Source organism: Xiphophorus hellerii, chromosome 11 (genome assembly GCF_003331165.1).
Source record: "Xiphophorus hellerii strain 12219 chromosome 11, Xiphophorus_hellerii-4.1, whole genome shotgun sequence".
Lineage (NCBI taxonomy): Eukaryota > Metazoa > Chordata > Actinopteri > Cyprinodontiformes > Poeciliidae > Xiphophorus > Xiphophorus hellerii.
The window spans coordinates 11700601-11721554 of record NC_045682.1 but is presented as its reverse complement, the minus strand read 5'-3'; the positions used below and the strand labels follow the sequence as shown (position 1 = coordinate 11721554).

General features: G+C 38.9%; 3 protein-coding genes across 4 annotated transcripts in view; 1 reads left to right on the top strand and 2 right to left on the bottom strand.

Moving 5' to 3' along the window:
- Nucleotides 1–256: 256 nt before the first annotated feature.
- cdc23 (CDC23 (cell division cycle 23, yeast, homolog)) lies at nt 257–6275 on the top strand. The gene is made up of 16 exons (XM_032576927.1): nt 257–392; nt 677–749; nt 1539–1676; nt 1772–1814; nt 1906–2011; nt 2122–2254; nt 2354–2531; nt 2622–2719; nt 2855–2936; nt 4470–4623; nt 4735–4854; nt 4941–5016; nt 5103–5164; nt 5454–5532; nt 5753–5872; nt 5944–6275. The coding sequence occupies exons 1-16, from the start codon at nt 280–282 to the stop codon at nt 6094–6096; spliced, it is 1728 nt and encodes a 575-aa protein (XP_032432818.1). The 5' UTR covers nt 257–279; the 3' UTR covers nt 6097–6275.
- Nucleotides 6276–7065: 790 nt separating this feature from the next.
- kif20a (kinesin family member 20A) lies at nt 7066–18436 on the bottom strand. Of its 2 annotated transcripts, none has more exons than XM_032576905.1 (19): nt 18237–18435; nt 17227–17400; nt 16899–17003; nt 16668–16787; nt 16314–16452; nt 14542–14717; nt 13670–13769; nt 13254–13466; nt 13056–13167; nt 12855–12929; nt 12630–12773; nt 12374–12542; nt 11795–11947; nt 10962–11101; nt 9699–9801; nt 9220–9415; nt 9036–9127; nt 8790–8927; nt 7066–7440 (listed from the first exon to the last, which is right to left on the bottom strand). In XM_032576905.1, exons 2-19 carry the CDS (start codon nt 17392–17394, stop codon nt 7075–7077), a joined length of 2709 nt encoding a protein of 902 aa, XP_032432796.1. In that variant the 5' UTR covers nt 17395–17400; nt 18237–18435; the 3' UTR covers nt 7066–7074. The 2 variants fall into 2 exon arrangements, with proteins under 2 accessions (XP_032432796.1, XP_032432797.1); XM_032576906.1 differs by lacking the exon at nt 7066–7440 and adding an exon at nt 7453–7595 and having other exon boundaries at nt 18237–18436.
- A 413-nt stretch (nt 18437–18849) lies between these two features.
- The window catches only part of LOC116728822 (cationic amino acid transporter 2), a 5003-nt gene continuing 2898 nt past the window's right edge, over nt 18850–20954 (bottom strand). Inside the window, 5 exon segments of the mRNA XM_032577139.1 lie at nt 18850–19330; nt 19433–19541; nt 19682–19848; nt 19941–20074; nt 20793–20895. Of these exon segments, the coding sequence (XP_032433030.1) occupies nt 19245–19330; nt 19433–19541; nt 19682–19848; nt 19941–20074; nt 20793–20895 (599 nt within the window). The 3' untranslated portion in view covers nt 18850–19244.

Sequence of the window (20954 nt, the reverse complement as noted above, 5' to 3'; positions counted from 1 at the left end):
GAGAAGAAAGCCATAATTCCTGCTGCCCCTGACTAGAATATACTCACAGTAACACATGGTGGTGCTGGGACAATGCTGTAAGGAAGCTGGTCAGAGATACGGTTGGAAATAATCTGCCACATTTGTAAGAGTTTTGAAAAATATGTATTCTTTTGAGGGAGGGAGTTTATTTCACGGCACCTGAAATGTCCACGACTTTTGTTCTGAAAGGGAATGGGAAGAGGAAGTGGAGTCTCGTAGCTTCTTTTTCCAACCAATCACCTGTTCGCTTGGTGAAATATGAAAATGGCGGCTCTGTGCAGTGAGTTCGGAGATCTGGCACAAATCAAGAAACAGCTAATATCTGTCATATCGTTGTGTAAAGAAAGAGGAGTTTTGCATAGCGCGAAGTGGTAAGACTGCAAGATAAAGAAATGTGCTGTTTAATGTGCATCTTTTTGCAATTTGACACAGAAAAGTCACCTAAATAAACGCCATGTCTCTGGTATTAGCTAAAATAGCGCTGTTGATGAACATATTTTAAGCTAAGACATGGCAGGTTTAACGACACTGTTTCACTAAATATGTTTGATGGCTATCAGTCAGTGACGGTATTGAATTTTCGTTTCGCTTGTTATTGCTGTAGACAAGTAAACAAGCGGGGTAAATGCTAACACCGGCGATGTTTGCATTTCAGGGCTTCTGAGTTGGCGTTTGCTTTGGATCCCCTTCCCAAGGATAATTTACCCCCAGAACCAGCATTCACTGAGGTTAGTTCACTGTCACGAAGGTCTGAGGTTCAGTGGGGTTTTTATGCATGAATAATAAAGAAAAAACAAAATCAGTAATAATGCAGTTGATCAGAAATCTCATTATTAGCTCACTTATGTTCCTTATTGAATTTTTTTAATTCAATATTTAAAATTACAATGAAGGTACATTTTATTAATCAATTTGTATAGCTTTGGGGCTATGTGCTCCTATTTCGTACATGTATTCAAATCATTTCATACCTCTACACTTAAACATAATTTATTGATGATTTCATTGTTTCAGCTTCCCTACTAAGATTAATATCAAGTGTGGGTAAAAAGGTGGAAGTGAATATGCATCCAACTGGCTAATGAAGCTGAATTTTAATGCACGGAACCAGAAATATTGTAGTCTACTAAATACTTGATCCAAGCAGTCTTTGGCAGAAGTGACATTTTTTTTTACAGATGTTTAGATTTTCTGGAGCCTATTTTGATAATATTTTTCATTTCTAAGCATTTTTTAAATTCAAGATTATCACAATTTTAATTTAGGCTTTCTGAGATTTGTTTTAAACGAAATGTGATTTTCTTTTTTTTTGGACAAAAGGTATTGATTCAGTGTTGTTCAATAAGGCAGTGTGCATGATTCTTTTTAAACGCATACTGCCCCCTGCTGACCAGTTTTTCAGATCATATTTAGTATTTAAAACACCTTTAGGATTATGCACTTTATACATTTTTATTAAATCATGTAATCATAAAAATTGAAGAATGTTTTCTTACCATTGTCTACCTTGCATACAGGAAGACGCTCAAGATCTGGATGCCTTCACTTTGGCCAAATCCTACTTTGACCTGAAAGAGTATGACCGTGCTGCTTACTTTCTAAAGGGCTGCTGTAGCCAGAAGGCTTATTTCCTCTACATGTATTCCCGCTATCTGGTAAGATTCAATAAATACTTATCTGTCTCTGATTCACGATTTGATCGCTCTGTTTTGGAGGCATTTTTTATGAGTAGATGCTTGTTTAATTTTAGTCTGGCGAGAAGAAGAAAGATGATGAGACTGTGGACAGTTTGGGTAAGATCCTTTTGATTTACACCAATTAGAGAACAGAGGAGCTACTTCCCTTGTTTCCGGAAAGTGTTTATCTGATTCTGTGTGGTTTTAGGTCCTTTGGAGAAGGGTCAGGTGCGTAATGAAGCTTTGCGAGAACTGAGAGTTGAGCTCAGTAAGAAGCACACTGCAAGAGAGCTGGACGGCTTTACGCTGTATTTGTAAGTGCTTCTTTGCCATAAAGATGCTCACTAATGGGATATTTAGTTAAGGAAAGAGTGGACTACAAATAAACCTGTTGTTGTGTGTGTGTGGGGGTGTATGAAAACAGGTATGGGGTTGTTTTACGAAAGCTGGATCTGCTGAAGGAGGCAGTGGAAGTGTTTGTGGAGGCAATTCAAGCCCTTCCTCTTCACTGGGGTGCCTGGCTGGAGCTTAGTAACCTCATCACAAACATCGAAATGGTAACCATCTTTTGAAGTTTCTCGTGTTTTGTCATGTTACAGCTACAAACCCTGGAAGTTTTTTATATAGATTTTATATTCTCTGCTCTCTTTGTATAGTTAAAGTCCCTGTCTCTGCCTGACTGCTGGATTAAAGACTTCTTCATGGCCCACATGTACACAGAGCTCCAGATGATCAAAGAGGCTTTGCAGAAGTACCAGAACCTCATTGAGGCTGGCTTCTCCAAGAGCACCTACATCATCTCGCAGATTGCTGTTGCCTACCACAACATCAGAGGTTTTCAAACGTTTTTCAAGGTTTTAAATGTCAGGAAAATGCTGTGTGAGCAGGAGGAATCTAACGGCAATCTGTCTCTGTTTATTAAAGATATCGACCAAGCTTTGGCACTGTTTAATGAACTGAGGGAGCATGATCCGTATCGTATCGACAACATGGACACCTTCTCTAATTTGCTATATGTCAAAGTAAGTTTACAGCTTCTAAATGTGTTGTCTCAGATTTGAGATGTAAGCACATGGTCAATAGGGATGAAGTGGATTTCATGAAAATCCAGAGGTCCCTTTATTTCTTTATTCAGTCAGTGCTTTGTGTCTTTACAGAGTATGAAGCCTGAATTAAGTTATTTAGCCCACAACCTGGTGGAGATTGATAAATACCGAGTGGAGACATGCTGCGTAATTGGTAAGCAATAAGTTAATCCCATTGAGAATAGAAAAATCACAGAGGAACGTCAACGCTTTATTAGACTTTCAGGATAATCTTTAGACTTATTTACAGTCCTGAGTTTGTTCCTCAAAGAGAATAGGCGCCCTGCAAAACATCATTTCCACATTTTGTCTCCTTGCAACTACAAGTCAATATATTCTGACATTTGGCCCAATCCAACATGAAGTTGTGCAATTGTAAAGCAGGAGGAAGATTCTCCAATGCAGTATTAATTTTTTGTTGCCGATGAAAATAAAATAAAAAAATGTAGCATGCTTTTGTATTCACTCTCCCTTACTTTGATACCTGTAAATATAATTCAGCTAGCTAAATTCCCTTCTGAAGTCCCGTAGTGAGTAAATGGAGTCTTTAAGAAACAACATGGATGAGGGTTCTCTGGTTTCATCAGCTCAATGTTATATTATTCAATCACTATGCTTAGCAGAAAACACACCATCAGCTTAGTGGAACATGGTAGGAGCAGCATTATGCTGTGGTGTGTGAAACTGCTCAGAGTTGTTGGGAAAGATGCAGAGAAACCCTCAAAGAATACATGTTGGAGGTTGCTGGAAAGCTGAGGCTTAGCAGAGTTTTTAACTTTGCAGCACAGTGACAACTCTTAAAAAGCTGTCACAGCTACGAAAGAGAAGTTTAGATTGAAACATATGGATGTTAGAATCTCTTTGTCAGAGTCCAAAAGTGAAACCAATGTTTTCTGTGGCAGCAAATTTGAAATTAATGTTCAGGTTCTCTCCAGTCTGAACTATTTCATAAAGAACAAAAGGGCAAATTTTAAGTGGTAGCATGTGCAAAGCTGGTATAGACTTTTTTCTAAAACAGGGGTCTCAAACTCCAGTCCTCGAGGGCCGCAGACCTACAGTTTTTAGATGTGCCACAGGTACAAAACCCTGGAATGAAATGGCTTAATTACCTCTGCCTTGTGTAGATCAGTTCTCCAGAGCCTTGCTAATGACCTAATTATTCTATTCAGGTGTGGTGCAGCAGAGGAACATCTAAAAGTTGCAGGACTGCGGCCCTCGAGGACTGGAGTTTGAGACCCCTGCTCTAAAATATTGACACTGAGCTGAATTCAAATAAAAGTCACACTTTTCTTGTTTGTAATTGAAACACATTTAAAAAGCCAAAATATATTTTTTCCAGTTTAGTCAAACTGCACTTTGTGCTGGTCCATCACATAAAAGCCCATTAAACTATAGTTGTAGTTGCAGCTTGACAGAATGTAACAAAGTTTAAGGAGTCTAACCTTTTGTAAGGACTGCATTTTTGTCGAGGTTCAAAATAAATCAAACTTAACCTCTTTCACTCATTGGAGTTTTCAGTCTCTGTTGACCTCTAGAACCCGACGGACCTACCGGTGGGTCCGTCGGGTTCTAGAGGTTAAAACTGGAAGTAAGTCAGAACATCCCATCATTTAACTCTGACCCTTGGCTCTTCACCAACTGCCTGAACCTCAATGGGTTTCTGAGGAGAACTTTGTTTCATTTAAAGGGAACTACTACAGTTTACGCTCTCAGCATGAGAAAGCAGCTCTGTACTTCCAGCGCGCCCTGAAACTGAACCCTCGTTGTCTTGGAGCCTGGACCCTCATGGGCCACGAATACATGGAAATGAAGAACACTTCAGCCGCCATCCAGGCCTACAGGTCGGATAACATGTTTCACTGATTAGCTCAGTGTGGAACCAGTTTTGCTTTAAAACCTGCAGATCTCATGTTTTAAAGAAATGTTACCTCTGCTTGTTTTTTTTTCGCCAGGCATGCAATTGAAGTGAACAAGCGGGATTATCGTGCCTGGTATGGATTAGGTCAGACATATGAAATCCTTAAGATGCCTTTTTACTGTTTGTATTACTACCGAAAGGCTCACCAGCTCAGGTTTGGATTAATTTTATTTTTTAATGTTTATATTCAGTCTAAACACATTGAACTGTGCATCACTGATTTGGTCATTTTGCCTCCAGACCCAATGACTCTCGCATGTTGGTTGCATTGGGGGAAAGCTATGAAAAACTCTCTCAGCAAGTTGAAGCCAAGAAGGTAAACATCTTGCAGCTATCAGGACCTTGGGTTTATTTTGTAAATATTCAACTGTTTTTTAAAAATTGATTTTTATTCTTTTGCAGTGCTACTGGAGGGCTTATTCTGTTGGCGATGTAGAAAAAATGGCTCTTCTTAAACTGGCAAAGTAAGCTGTTCTCAATTTAATTGTTAAAAAGTGGCACTTAGCAATTTAATGTTTTAGTGTAGCAGTAGTTCCTGCCTAGTTTGGAAACTTAAATACTCTTTAAAAGTGAATGAAAAACAGCATTATTCCATCTCCTATTTTCATATTGCTACATCCATTGATATCTCCCCTTAAATAAATTCCTTTTTTATGTTGGGTAGAAAATGGTGCAGTAACCTCAGCTTTAGATCATTTGTAGCTAATTTTTCAGCTTCTTGTTCCATTAAAGTGTAATCTCATCCCTCCACAGGCTCCACGAACAGCTGAATGAGTCTGACGATGCTGCTCAGTGTTACATGCTTTACATTCAAGACATTTTCTCTTGTGGGGTAAGCACTTGGTGGAATAGATGTTGTAACTTTAAATAGAAAACTTCTTTGCTCTGTACAGCAAAGAAGTGTACAGAGCAAAGAATTAAATGCTTTGTTCTCAAAAGCATTTAATTCAGTTGTAGCATCAGGCTTTGAATTTGATAACTGAGGTGGAATAGTATTTCTAAAGTCAGTGTGATGAACTGAATGAGTCTTTTCAATGGTAATGTTCCTTCAGGAACAACTGGAGCATGCAGAGGTGAGCACAGCTCTGCGCTACCTGGGTCAGTATTATTTCAAGAGCAAACTCTACGACGAGGCTTCGCTCTGTGCGCAGCGCTGCTGTGACTACAACGATGTAAGTTTTAAACATGGAATCCATGATTATCCTGTCAAAGTCAGCAGTTACATTGACTGATCGCTCTGTAGGCACGAGAAGAGGGGAAGGCTCTGCTGAGGCAGATCTCACAGGTCAGAGATCAGGTGGAAACGCCTTCAGCAGATCTGTTCACTCCGCTCTCAAACAACAACACACCGGTCAGGAGGGTGTCTCCTCTGAACCTCATCTCCTTCACGCCATGATACTCCTTCTACTTAATATGATGACAGACATTTGCTTAAAATAAAGCTTTAATTGTAAATGTCTGTTTATGTATTTAGAGAAATGTCATGTTTTTCTATAGTTGGAATTGGATCTTTCTTTATTTGAAAAAGAAAACCTTCTAGTTAATTTCTAATAAAGTACATTGTCATATGCATAAGACTGACGATATTTGATATCTTATGTAGCAAAATATGTTGAGCACAAAAACATTATGATTTGCACATCATAACTTTAGTACTCTATATTTAAAAATAGTGAGAAATGAGCATTCTCCCTTTTTGTCTTTTGCATTTACAACATACAATGAATGTTTCTAGCCCCTTTAAACAAGATCAGCTTGATTCTTGTGCCGTTTGATAATTCTAGATTTTAAAAGGCAATATTTTTCATTTAAAACCTTACATTTGAAAGAAATACACCATTACAGAGCATATTTCAAATGCTACAGAATATACTGCATTTTATTTTGAAAACAAAAATCCCTAAAAACTCAGTCACAATCTGAGACATAAAAAAGTAACAAACAGAACTTTTGGCATGCAACCCAGACGATTGGGACAAGACAGAAGAAAACTTTCCACAATTTTAGAACAGAAACCAGAAAACATAGAAAGCAGCAAGTGAACATTTAGCAGTTTAGTTTGCTGTGCATGAGCTTTGTCCTTTATAATCACACACAGTTTAGACATTTATTGTGGTGTTAGGAAAATATTTGCCGCCGAGGCACATGAAGCCGATTTACAGACATGCACAACTCTGACCTTACAGTCCTTCAACCCCAGAGAAAAATCTTAAAGCATTGATCATTTTACTGGCATTAACTGATAATCATATTTTGGATGACTGCAAAAAAGTAAATATATAAAAAAAAAACAGTATAAAAATATAAAGGTAACCAGCTGATACATTTTGCATCGAATCAGAAAGCTTAATCGAACCTTTTTAAAAAAAATAGCTCAGTATTTTCCTCTGAGGCTCCGTGGGGTGAGGAGGGGGCTAGGGGGTGGAGACGGCTGACGGGAGCGCAAGATTCGCGAAGATGGAGTCAAGCTGGATTCCGCGGCTGCATGGGCGTTGTATTTACGTGAAGGGGTGCGAGTCGGAAACAGAGACTGGAAAAAGTGCCGTTTCTGGGGTGGCCGGTTTTCGCATTCGCTCGGCGTGGTTGCCATGCAGCCCCTCTTTTTGCAGGAGCCTGGAGTAGTGGGTGCAGCGAAAGTTGTAGTGGGCGGCTGTGCGCGGCCCGCCAGGGTCTCCGCCTTCCGCCGCAAGTCTGCTTTGACCAGAGTGAGGTCATTCTGAAGCTCCAGCAGGATCTGGTTCTGAGAAGAAGTCAGTGGAGAGGGTTAGACAGGAACACAGAGGGCGAAGGGAAAGACGATGATTAGAGAGATGGGAAGAGCTAAAATGCAACATGCTCCAGCCCAGTTATCACCTGGTGAAGGTATTAGAAACCCAAATTCAGTTTTAAAGCTGGCTGTGCAACAAGAATGTTAGGAAGCAAAGGGAGAGAAGAAAAGTATTTCAAAATGAGAAATGAAAAAACAAATAAAACTCAGCATTTATTACTTATTCTACGGGTAGATATCAATAAATCACATCAAAAATTCATTTTAGAAATTAAATTTGAAGAATAAACTATTCACATTTAAAGTGATTGGATAATTCTGGCTTCCAGCTAATGGAAATCCTTCGAAATCTGGCCATTGAAAAATTATTTTTCAAATGTAGATAGTTTATTAGGGACTCAGAATTATGGGAAAGACAACTAAACTTACAGTTGATAGTCCTCAACCTTCACAAGGAGGAGGAAAAACTAATTGCTACAGAACCAAAATATCTAGGCAGTGCTGCAAGCAAGCAAGCATTTAATGGAACGTTGACTGGATTTAAGCTTTTGGTATAAAATGGGGGGAAAAAAAGGGGGCACACAAGCTGCTTAGAAAGGTTTGTAATGCAGGGCCCACACAGGACTACACCTGCTGAATTTCTTGTGTGAAGTCGCTCTAGAAACCAGAAAACCTCAGAAGTTTCTGGTGTCGGTCCACTGAGTTCATCAAGTCCAAAGCAGCTCTGTACCAGGAATTCTCGCTGCTGACCAGCTTTATTAATTTAATTTTCCTGGCAGCGCTTGATACCTGCCTTCACTATCAAAAAGTACCAATACCAGTTTTACCATGGCATTGCTATGGTGTAGTTGACTGGCCAAGAAACTGAAACACCGCAGAGGACCTATGAAGTATAACTGAGAGGAAAAGAGGAGGAAACACAAGGTCGCATAACGCAGATCAGCTGAAGGTTTCTTTTAAAGCAACCTGGGCTTTTGTTTACACCTGATCAGAGCTGATCACTTCTGTCCCATCTCCCCTTACTGGAGTAGTTCATGCAAATGGAGCCTTGATCAATAAACTGCACATGGTAATACTTTAATAGGCCGACATCTGTGATAAAAATGTGTTTTAAGTAAGATTCTACTTTAAGGAAACTATTTTGTCTTTTCATTAGCTGCAAGCCATAATTCATGAAGATAGAAATAAATTCTTAAAATGAATCACTTTGTGTACAATACATCTAAATAATATACAAATTTTACTTTTTGAATGGAATTATAGAAATAAATTCTATCTTTAATTGACATTCTTAGTTATTTAACACGATCGACTTTTTCTACCTGTTTGACTAGAGTATCGTCTGCAGCTGTGAGTGTTTGCCGCAGCCTCTCCCCTCCTGTGTTGCGGCAACAAGCTCTTTCACCAGACTGCAGATCCACTCCCAGCTTCTGCAGGTCCAGTCGGAGCTGGCGCAGGTTCTGTTGAGGAAGAAGAAAAAGAGAATATTTTTGGTCTCTGCTAGAGGGAAGGGGATTACTACCAGCTAAAAGAAAAAGTTCCTTTGAGGTGATGGAGCTGGAACTGACCCGCTGACCCTCCTGCAGCTTGCGATCCGCTGCGGTGGTGAGGGCGCCGGCCGAACCCGGCACATCCAGCTTCATCCTCAGCTTCACCAGGTCTGCACAGGCAAACAGAGCAACACGCTCAATGGCTGCTAATAACAACCTTACATGAACACCTGACTGAAGCGTCACTGCAGTCGGACTGTACCCTGGGTCTTGGTGAGAAGCTCAGCGCGACACTGATCGAGTTCAACACGCAGTCGGTTCAGCTCAGTCTGAGACGAGAGGCGGAGAGAGCGCCGAGGCCCCTCTGACTCTACGGGTGGTGTTGTCATGGAGACGCCATCTTCCTTCTGCTTTTTGTCAAGGGCAGCAGCCAAAGCTTCAATTTCCTCATCACGCTCCTATGAAACAAACCAAGCATACATGCTTGACCTTCAGAAGTTACCTGGTTACAGTACTGATAGAAATAGCAATGTTTTCCTGAGACCTTCACTTTTATTCTAACACCCTGCACAGACCTACCTCTGTGAGCTTTAATATTTTGGAAAGTAAAAAGATGCAATCATGTTCAAAAAAATTAGAATACGTGTTCCGAAAAGGCTCATTTGTTTTTGGTGAAACAATGTGAAAATGTTCAAGGACAACATTTTACAGTGTCTAAAGGCACAGCAAGATAAATCTTACCTTCAGCTCCTGGCGGTAAAATTTCTTCAGATGTTCCTGCAGGATACATATTTTGTTCTCATACCTCTCTTCGATCAGAGCAGTCTGAGCCTCCAAGGTCTCACTGTTTGACAGGAAGACGCAACAATTCATCATCCACGTCCATCACATTCCAGTTCAGCATTTCTTTCTTTATCTTAATGTTACTGTGTCATGTAAGCCAAGTCCATTCTTGTGACAAAGAATTAACCGTTAAAAGTAACAATGAGTACACCTCAGCTCACTGAATCTGACAAACTAGTAAGTTTAGCTACAACATTCCACATTTAAATTGTGAGATCTGGATTAATTTATCCTACATTAAATAGTTGTGGGGTGCTTTCATTTTGTTACATTTTTAACAAAAAAGTCATACCCAATCCTGAGAGCCAAGGGCCAGTTTAAACCCCTAATCTAAGAGGATCTAGAGGACCAAAAGTTGTGTAGATTATTTTGAATATTACAATTTTTATTTGGGTTTTGTCGATAACTCAAAAACCCAAAACCATCGATGATTTGAACAAAAGTTCAGATACGGAAAATTGAAAATAAGGGATGTCACTTGCACAAAAAACTGCTGAAAAAAGCCAGTTTTCATAATTAATATATATACTATATATATATATATATTTTAGACAGACAAAGGAGTCTTTTATACTCCGTGTAGTAAAATGGTTTTAAAAACAGTGTTGTTACAAGACAGTGTTGGTACTTGAAAATAATTGCTTATTTTTCAAGGGTCTGTAGCGTACATGTGTCAAACTCAGGCCTACTGGCCAAATTTGGCCAACAATGTAATTATATTTGGCCCAAAAGATCAATGCCTATTAGAGCTGGCCTACTGACAGACAAAGCACACACACACACACACACACATCATATCGCACAATATAATAAATTCCATGATAATCTGTTGTTGCATTGTCATGTCAGTCAGAACCCACAATCCCCCTCTCCTGTTGACATTCATTAGCGACCTCATGCTACCAGTCACATCTAGCCAAACAAAGAGGTGAAAAACCTTTTCATAATGTTCATAATGTTAAAGGGCAGATCTGTTGGACTTGTGTGCTGAACCAACACAGATATAAACAAACAATACAACATAAAAAAATTGTTTTTTAAAATCAGTTTGCCGTGGATGTTCGACCAAGCCTTTAATTTTAATCTACAGTGTAGATTGACACTCATGCTGTAAAATATTACAACTCAAACTAAATTCTGTAATAGATGAAGCCTACATACGTGAATCCCTCTTGCATTGATGTGATGACTTCCATCATTTCAGAGACGACCTGCTCTCTCACATTAGCCTCCAGGACTATTTTTTCTTCCCGCTGGCGAAGCACTTCTCTCTTCAGGACGTCGATGGCCTGCAGTAGAGACTATAAAACAAACACAGTTGGATGGCAGATTAGTGAAAATGTTCCAGATTTTAAATGTGTGAAGATACTTTAGAGATTTTACTTTCAAATTGCACTAAAATTAAAACAACTGCTTTATGGATTTCCAAAGCTGCTGCAATCAAGCACTCTTAAATCTATCACCAACTTAAAAACAAAGCAGGTAATTAAAATAACGTAGTTTTTGAACTAAAAATGTATTAAAAATATAATTAATCATTTAAAAAAAAAAATGTATTCAATTTTCTCATTGCCAAGCTTAAAAGTACTTGTCACAATTTGGAAAAAATTGTGCCATAACGAAAATGAAAACCTGAAATTGTATAACATATCTATAGATCTTTAAAAGTGTTTTTCTTTTTTTTTTTTACAAGTCCATCTTTTGGGTTAATGTTAGACTTTCCTTGAAGTGAAGGTTGCTGAACAGCTTAACTAGTTATTCATTCACCAGATTCTTCACACAATCAATTAATAATCGGGATAATGAATAATCATTTAATGAAGTTTGTTACATTGTGCTCTATTCTTTAGTTGTTAAAGAATAGAGCAACTAGTTCTCTATTAAAAGCTTTTTTTGGCAATATTTTAACCATAATTCACTTACAGATGGGTTTGCTTTGCTAAACATGGAATCTTTACCCCATCCAAAAGAATAAGAGCGATGACGAACAGTACCTCCGTATTCAACAAGGTGATATCTCCATCCTCTTCATCACTTTCATCCTCTTCCTCCTCTATCACTGTGCTTTCACTGCCATGTGCTGCAGGGTCTCGGAGCAGAGAGAGGATGTAGGCCACTCTGGTCTTAGTGGACGGGCCATGGAGAAGCTGGAATTACACAGATCTTAGCCAACTCATTTCAGATAAACAGAAGATCATTGCAAATTTTTTGTTTCCAGCCCGGTGCAGCTTGAATAAAGTGCAGAGAGATCAACACCTTATGGAAAATGTTGCTTCTTGCATCTCTGCCTTTCCTCTGAGTTCATTTCCAAACTCACAAATTGCAAAGCAACGCAACTTTGAGTCTTCACTCAGTAGCTTCCACAACAAAGAATTATCATCAGTGAGATCAGGTAGAGTTTAGCGTTGAGCATTCACTGATCAGAAAAAGATCCAGTTTGGTAGTTTCCAGCTTGCACCACCAGAAAGTGCCAATGAAGCCAAAACTCTCCTCCTTTTTCTTTCACATTCTTCTTGAATGTAGAGCCAAAGATGCATCTCAGAAATTTTATAGTAAGAGGTTTTTTTTATCACCTGTGTAGCTATAGCAGAGAACTTGAGTGCCTGAAGGGTCTCATCATAAATGGAGGTGCATGGATTGATGTTGACCACCATGCAGGAGATTCCTCTGCCGCAGAAGAAGCCCTGCAGGACCCGGGTCAGTTTGCTGTCCCTGAAAGGAACCATCAGAGGGGGCCTGGACCTGGCAACGCATTTTAGATTCACACTGACGTCAAACACATGCTTTCATTCTGTCGCTTGTATTTTGCCTCTTTCAATAGCGTCGTACTTATTGTTTTGGTTGTGCCTCAAAGCAGCGATGCAGCGTCCCAGCGTCAGGAGGGAGGTGTTGATGTTGTTGGCCTCCTTCATCCTCTCACCATTACGCTGCTCTTTACAGCGCTCCGACCCGGCCAGATCGCACACAGTCAGCCTGCGAACGAGGCAACGCTTAGTTTTACTACCTCAAAAAGCTAAAAACAATCATTTAAAAATAAAATCAGTTAAAACGTACTCGCTGATGTGCATGACCTGGCCTGTACTGGCTTCTGGGTGAACATGAAGGACGCGGATGGAGAAGATGCTGTGGCTAATGATACGAGGAAAAACAAACAAACAAACAAAAAAAAAAAACATCAAATGCAATTCGAATACATTTATTTTGGAAACATTTCAAGAGGAAACTTCAAGAAAGAAAAGTGTAACAGGCTCCAACCTCCTGCTGGAGTTTTGGTTTAGGTGAGTGCTGGCAAAGCTTTGGTTACGCCGCCCTGCCTTCAGGATCCTCCAGGCCTCCTCAGCGCTGCGAATCTGAATCCAAGTGAGATCTGATATGGCAAAAAGGAAAACAGACAATTATTACTTCATAAAAAAAAATACTTCAAAGATATTATTGTGAATAAACGAGAATGACCTTTGACGTAAGGGTTGCCCTGCTTGTCATCACTGAGCCGCAGAGTAACTCTTTTTCGGGGCTGCTGGGAGGGCGAAGCATCCAGCAGATCATACAGGAACTCATTGTAGATCTCATAGAAGGAGACCCAGACGGAAAACTGCACCCCCTCCTCCAGGTCACAGCCTCCACTGAGTGACAGACTGTCGGGGTCCAGACACACGCTGTCCGTGTCTGTAAACGGATGGGGAAGAATTTATCAGTTATCCTTTTTCAGTGGATCAAAAACAGATGATTCTGCAGGTACGTTCATATCATAGTTTACGGTTTTATTATTTCATACTTCTACGTTTTTGCATTACAATTGATGAAAATAAAAAAAATCTCCAGGAGTCTCATGAAAGAAAATAGCTACAAGGTATCATTTTATGTCCAACCTTCAAGCTGAGTGGCAGTGTGTGTGGTGGAAGAAAGCCCTCCAATGCCACTGTCCCAGGCTGTAGTGGTACCAGCGCGACGAGAAGTTTGATTTTCATCCTGTAACATATCAGTATGGTTTATGAGTTAAAATCTGCAAAACCTTTTTCATTAATCTAATACAATAATTTAAACAGCTGCAGATCAGAGACTGGAAATGATTTGAAAACATTAAAAGAATAACAGTGTTGTGAGTGTAAACTATGACACAGAATCAGTGCAAACTATTTATGTTGGTTTGTAAAAAAGACAGATAATTCCCTTTGAATGGAGTGGAATAGTGAGACTTTAGCCTTTAATTTGAATACAACCGATCAGTGAGGAACAGAGCTATACACAAAATCTCCAATGCAAAGATATAATGTAAAATAAAACTGTAGCATCTTGTTATTTATAATTCATATTTTTACATTTTTAAAGTTCAAAGGAAGTGCTAAATAATGATCTATGACACTGTTTCTCTTAGCTACTCTTCAAAATGGAAAAGACCTAACATGTCATTCGAGTAAGGCAAACATGTTTATTTTCATAAGTCAAGAAATGCATTCAAGAAGAAAATAGCTACTCTCCTTAATCTGCTCATATCTACAGTAATTAAAATATTTTTAAACAATTGGAACTGCGACAAAAGAGGCAGGACAAAGACCCATGTTTTTCTTACAAAAAAATTAAAAGAGATAAAAAATAAATTGACAGAAAACACCACAGTTTCTAGTCTACAACCATGACACTGCAGTAAAAGACACATTTCTTTAAAGTTTAATTTTTCCAGGAGTGCAACTCTTTCTTATTTGACAGAAACTTTATTACCATGCTGATAGGGCGGCTTTACCTCTTTGAGGAGGGAGTTTCTTCGGATTTCTTCCGTCTTGATCTCACTATTGTCCAGCTGCCTGACATCCTGATACATGACGGGCTTCAGGTCCATCGCACCATAGAGACAACCCTGCAACTTCCTGAACAGAGACACCAACGCCCGTGGCAACAGGCCTGCCTCTCGACCATTGCCTAAAGGGGAAAGTTTCACATACACAGTTTACATTTAACACAGGAAGTACCAGAGAAAGGTCATTTAACATTTCTACCTTTGGAGTCCAGAGATGGGTCGACTGACCTGAAGGATTTTATCTAGCAGGTGCTTTTGTTCTGTAAATAAGGCCATTACCTTATAATTACCCTGGTAATGGCCTCAACGCATCTCACAGTTGCACAATTGTTCCTTAGACTTAGACTGACTTTATTGTCATTTTGCATGCACAGGGTGTATACAGAACGAAATTTCGTTGCATACGGCTCAGGACAATGTTTGAGGTTCCAATGTTGTGAGGTTACTCCAGAGTAAAATAAAATACAGTATAAAATATGAATATAAATCTAAATATAAAATATAAAGTGCAGGACTGACAGTAAAATAGAAGTTATTTAGCTCTGTACATGTGCAAGGTATAAAGTGGAGACCAGTTTTTGAGTGCAGTCCAGTTAAGAGTTCAGCAGTCTGATGGCAAGTGGAAAAAAGCTGTTTCGGAACCAGGTGGACCTGCACCGGATGCTGCGGAACCTCTTTCCAGAGGGCAGCAGGGAGAACAGTCCATGGTGGGGGTGTGAGGGGTCACTGATGATGTTTCGGCCTCAGGACACGCATCCTGCATCGATGGTTGACCTGACACTTCGCCCTTTTGCCTGAGCTGGGTGTGGAAGGTTGTTGCCGAAGCAGTTTCTCCTTGTGTGCCTTCTTCTCACTCACATGAGAGTTACCGAACTCTTTTGCAAGCTCAACCAGGAAGTCCACCCGTCTCTCCTGCACCCCAATGCATGCCTGATAAAGCACATGTGCATTCAGTGCTGCCATGTCAATCATGTTTGCCAGGTTTGCTGACCAGCTGTCACATAGTGATGGAACCTTGGTCACCCCCCGCAAGATAATGACTGAAATAAATGCCATTAGTTCTTGTGAACTAAATAGGTGAAGCAGTCACCTATTTATCCTCCACAGCACAAAAGGCTGCATGCAAATTTGCATGTGCAAAGTCTCCCAGATCTCTTTTGCTTACATTTTTTGCATGATTTTTTTGAGGTGGATCAACACAATTAATTTGGTTAGTTTATTTCTAAACTGTCATTTTAAACCCACTTAGCTTTATTTAAAAGAAAAACATTACTAATTTCTTTTAGAAAAACCTTTGCATATTTCTTGAAACAGATTGTATGTTTTGCAAACTCTATGTACATTTGGTAAAATGACCTGGATAATGCAGCACAACATCATGGATCAACTGCAAAAGGTCACATCTCTCCAAAAACACTTCATGTATGCTTCAAAACTAAACTGAAGAGCATTACCTACAGGAGAGTCTACTGTAGAGCTGCCTCCATCATAGATCGCACCCACCCCCAACATGGACTATTCACACTCCTACCTTCTGGCCTGACGGTCAATGGCCACATTTACAATTGAAGAAGGGATGCTAATTTGAGCCATCAGAGTCGTCAGTTTGGACTCAGGGTCTTTTGACCCTGTTTTGGTACGTCAGGGGAGAGGTCGAAAACCCTGGTACTCCATTTAACCAAAAGCCCAATACGACACAACTACAAGAGGTAATGTACCTTGAATGGTGTAAGTCTTTCCAGAGTTCGTGACACCGTAAGTGTAGAGAAGCCTGTTTTCTCCTTTGAGAACATCGTTCACCATTTTCTTCATTGTACCTTCATAGATCTGCTGCTGAGTCGTATCCGGACCAAATATCTAGGAAAGAAAATAAATGGCAAAACATTTAGATCTGCTACTTTCTAAATAACAGATATGTTATCATGAGGTCTTTCTTCCATATAATTTTTTTGTGTATTACTTAGGCCAAAAAGAACACTGTTTAATCTCAGCTTCTTGTTTTTCAAGTTAACCTGATTTTACTCTCTCAAAGTTAAGCTTAAGAAGAGCAAGCAAACCTACAACTCTCCTACCTTCGAGAAACTGAACTTGTGAATGCTCTGGGTGATGCCTCTTTCTGCCGTCCTCATGTTCTGAGACTCATATGGAGCTTTGAGCAGCAATGTCTCCTCATCCTGGATCGCCACACAGCCCTAGAAGAGAAGAGAGAAAAGAAAAGAAGTGACTATCGGTTATTCACAAGCAATACGGGTGCATTTCAGAAAACTCAAATGCTAATAGTTACAAACAAAAGACTTTCCAACCTGCTCTTGTCCTTTTTCTGAGTCAGTCAGCGGGCGAATGCGCAGAAAAACTTTCACCCTTTCTGAGGTCCCCTCATTAGAGCTGCCAGGTTTCGCAGCAACTTTCTACATGAAAAAATAAGACTGAATAATTTGCTGCTTTGGCTTTTCCATTAGGACAAATATTAGATCAAGTTAAAATAGACAAAGATAAAAATAACAGGTTTGCTTTAACATTTGTTGATATATTGGTACAGCTTAACCAACATATCACTGTGTTTTTTGTAACACAGTGACAAAAAAAAGGGAAGAAAAAAAATAAGGGCAGCATGTTTTTGTTGAGTCTCACCAGCTGTGTAATGGTCGGCCTGGTTTCAAGCCCGGGGGAAATAACAGAGACCTCAGGTAGACGTGGTCTGGTCATTCCTCCGTGCTCTGCTGCTGTGGACTCAAACACAGCCAGATCCTCTTCATCATCAGAGTGACATCCATATGGGGAAGACAAAGACAGCGCCATGCTTTCCTGCAACAGCAAATCATCATGAGTTTCTTTGGAATAAAAGTGGGATGTCCAAATACATGGCTTTCTGAAATATTGCTTTGTACATTCATAGTCTTTAACACTTTAACCATTTTTGTTTCACAAACTTTAGTGTCCTGAGAGAAATCTGATTCTTTAATCAGGCTAGTAAAAAATACTTTATTATATGATTGCTCATGATGAGTAATAGAAGACACAGATTAAAAGCTAATCTTTTCTTGAAAAGTGTTCTGAAAGATGGTAAATATAAATTGGCAAATTTCTAATAACATACAACAGCTTATATCTCTAGTGTTCACTTACGGAAAACATTTCTCTAAATAAGATAACTGTGGCTTGGGGTTAGTAGCGGCATCTAGCGGCAGGGGAACACACTGCAGATAATTACCTCGGACTGAAACTCATTGAATGTTTTTATGGTGTTGTATTATTATTACCATTATTATAAAATAAATAATTGAAATAGTGGGCTACTGTTGTTGTTTTTTTTTACTTTTAAAAAGATTACACTGAGAATACTTGTCATTTTGCTAGGCTATGTTACACACTATGGTAAGCCTCGAGGCGTGTAGCCAACATCACATCGGGTTTCTAACGCATGAAAGGTGAAAACGTGCGTTCAAAATCATTTGATCTAACTTAACACAAATACACTCATTTTTTCCTAAAACATGTGCGCAGGGAGACGCCCTTATATACCGATCAGCTAAACGATTCATATATTTTTGTAATTAATTAGCAAGTTTCTGAAATACATTAAATCAGAATTTTATACAGGACTAACTATCCGAGGTTTTAACATGTATCGAATGACTTACCTTTAAAGCAACGGTCTGTTTACCTTGTCAAAATAAAAAAAAGGCCGACTAGATTCCAGAAAAAACAATCCAATAAATGTCTTAAATACTGCATAAAAAGCAAAATACTTTCTTTAAGTCTGGTGTATCAGTCTGCATCAAACCACGGTCTTTGTTTTCGCCGTTCAGCACTCCAGCTGACTGGTTCTACCCGACGACGTTTGGTTTTTTGAACAATGCGCTCCCTCTTCTGTGATTGGCTGAGACCGATGACTTACTTTCTTCTCATTGGTTAATACTGTCAAGGGTTGTGCGTTAAATAAACTCTGCCTACTTGGAATGCGGTGACTGTTTTTTAGTTCCTACCTCCTCCATTTTATGTTATGTTTCGCTTATGATTGTGAAGGTGAGTTCATCATTCATCTCCATGGAGTTCATGTAAATAACAGAAAAAACAAAGATTCTTAACTGTGTTGCGAATTAGCGAATGTCTGTAAATTTAACAAAAATGTAACACAACTCAAAGTCTATGAACATTTCTTCACAACGCTTGGAAAGAAAGAACAAAAGAAAGAAATTTTTTGAGAGCATTATTAGGAAATGTTTATTTAATTGACATTTCAAAGGACAATTTTAATTTGCATGCAGATACAATGGCTACAAACAAAATCCAATTGTTTAAGTACAATGATTTTCAGTTACAAAATACAGCAGTGTTTTGCCTCATCAAAAAACTAATTTATTCACATCATGTTCTACTTCTTAGGACAAACCTTACAAGTGACAGAATTTTGTCTGTGACCTTGTGGGAATATGATGTTGGTCATTCTGGGTAAAACAGAAATATGGTTCAATATTATGTTGTGTTAGTGTAAAAGTTATTTTTCTAGAATCTAAGTAGCACAGCTAATATAAAAGGTTTAACATCAGAGACAAATACTTTTAGAACATTAATACACATGCTTTGAGCATAAAAAAATCCTTTAGTATTTAGGTTCAAAGCTTTTACCCCATCATTGTGGTGATAGTTTAAAAACTGACTCTATCCTGTGAGTTCTCCATCCTTTGTTTCTGTACGCTGTGCTGAACTCCATAACAAAAGTAGATGATTAAACCTGTTGAAAAAAGTTATATCATCTGTGATCAAACTGACATTGTGAGAAGATTTTCACATTTTATGTGTCTTTTTCTGAACCTGTTACGTCATCTTGTCATACCTACTGCCATCCAGACTGCATAACGAATCCAGGTGTCTGATCCAAGCTGAACCATGAGATAGACATTGACGAAAGTGCTAAAAGTGGGAAGCCAAGGCACAAAAGGGACCTGTGGACAAAAAGAAAAAAGGTTTTCATACAAAGTTTGTAATACTAGTTAAGAACTGAAATACTACAATATCAAGACTTGATTTTTCAGTAACTGACAATGCAAATCAGATATTGCATAAACATGCGTCATTAGCATACCATGAAAGCAGCTTTGGCTGAACTCTGTGGCTGTCTCCAGATGAGTAATACAGTAACGACGAGTATCAGGCCAAACACAGAAACACAAAGTAAACTCCACCATTGAAGTGTCCGTAGGGAGTCTATACCCTTGGATATTAAGATGCTCAGGATTACGCAAATTACAACTGGGAAGAAGCAGTAATGGAAAATTAAGCAATCCTTCACAATAAACAGCGTCTGTGTAAAGTATGAAGTATACAGAATAAACGAGAATTACCAGTAGCAATAGTTAAAATAGACACATTCCTTGATGTCCGTGGGGTTCCTTGGGAGGGAGGACAAAGTGCACCTCCTACTGTGAATGGTTCTGACTTGCCTAAACTTGAATCTTCACTGAGCTCAGCTTGGTACCTGTCCAAGTAAAGAGATGCAAGTAAGTTAGGGATGTTGCATAGATGTAGCTTTTTCATATAAACTTTAGAGGTTATTGAAAAAGATTCCTTGTGTATGTTTCAAAACTCATTAGCTCTAAAGTGTAGTAAAGCAACCCATCATTTAATCGGTTTTTATAAATTGTTCTGCACCTGCTGATAATCTTTTCATGCAGCGTTTGCTGTAGTGGTAACTGAGCATCATGTTTCCTCTTTCTTTTGATGCAACTCACAAAAGTATTTCAGTACAGTTTACTGGTGCGTAGGGGAAAAAAAAGAACATCTGTTCTCTTGCTTCATAAAGTGAGCACTTTACTTTGAAATTTTTAAGATTGAAAAGACAAGTACTTCATCTGTGCTCTGAGCATCTAACCACAATACCAACATTGATATCTGAGCACTGCTTTCACTTTCACAGAGACATTCACTGTAAAGAGACCAAGATTTTGATGAATGAATATTTTGTAAACATTCGATTTTATACTTTCATTTTCTATCAGTAACAAACTTTCAGGTTGAAAAAAAAATATCTAAGCCTAAATCTGTCAGGGGCATAAATCATTTTAGAGTGAAGTGGTTTGGTTTACAATAAAATCTATGACATCTAAAAGAGCAGTAAATCAAACACAGTCTCAAAAAGCATTGCATCTTAGAATCTAAAAAAATAAACAATAATAAAATGGACAGTGATTTTTTACCTTAGTATAAGTACACAAATGGCAACAAGTGTGTAGGCAAAGAGTGTTCCAGTTGACATTATGTCAACCAGCATCCTCAGGTCAAACAATAACACCATGACAGCTGCAAAGATATGATTATGTTTACTGGATTTAACATCAGTTTAATTAAATCACACCTAT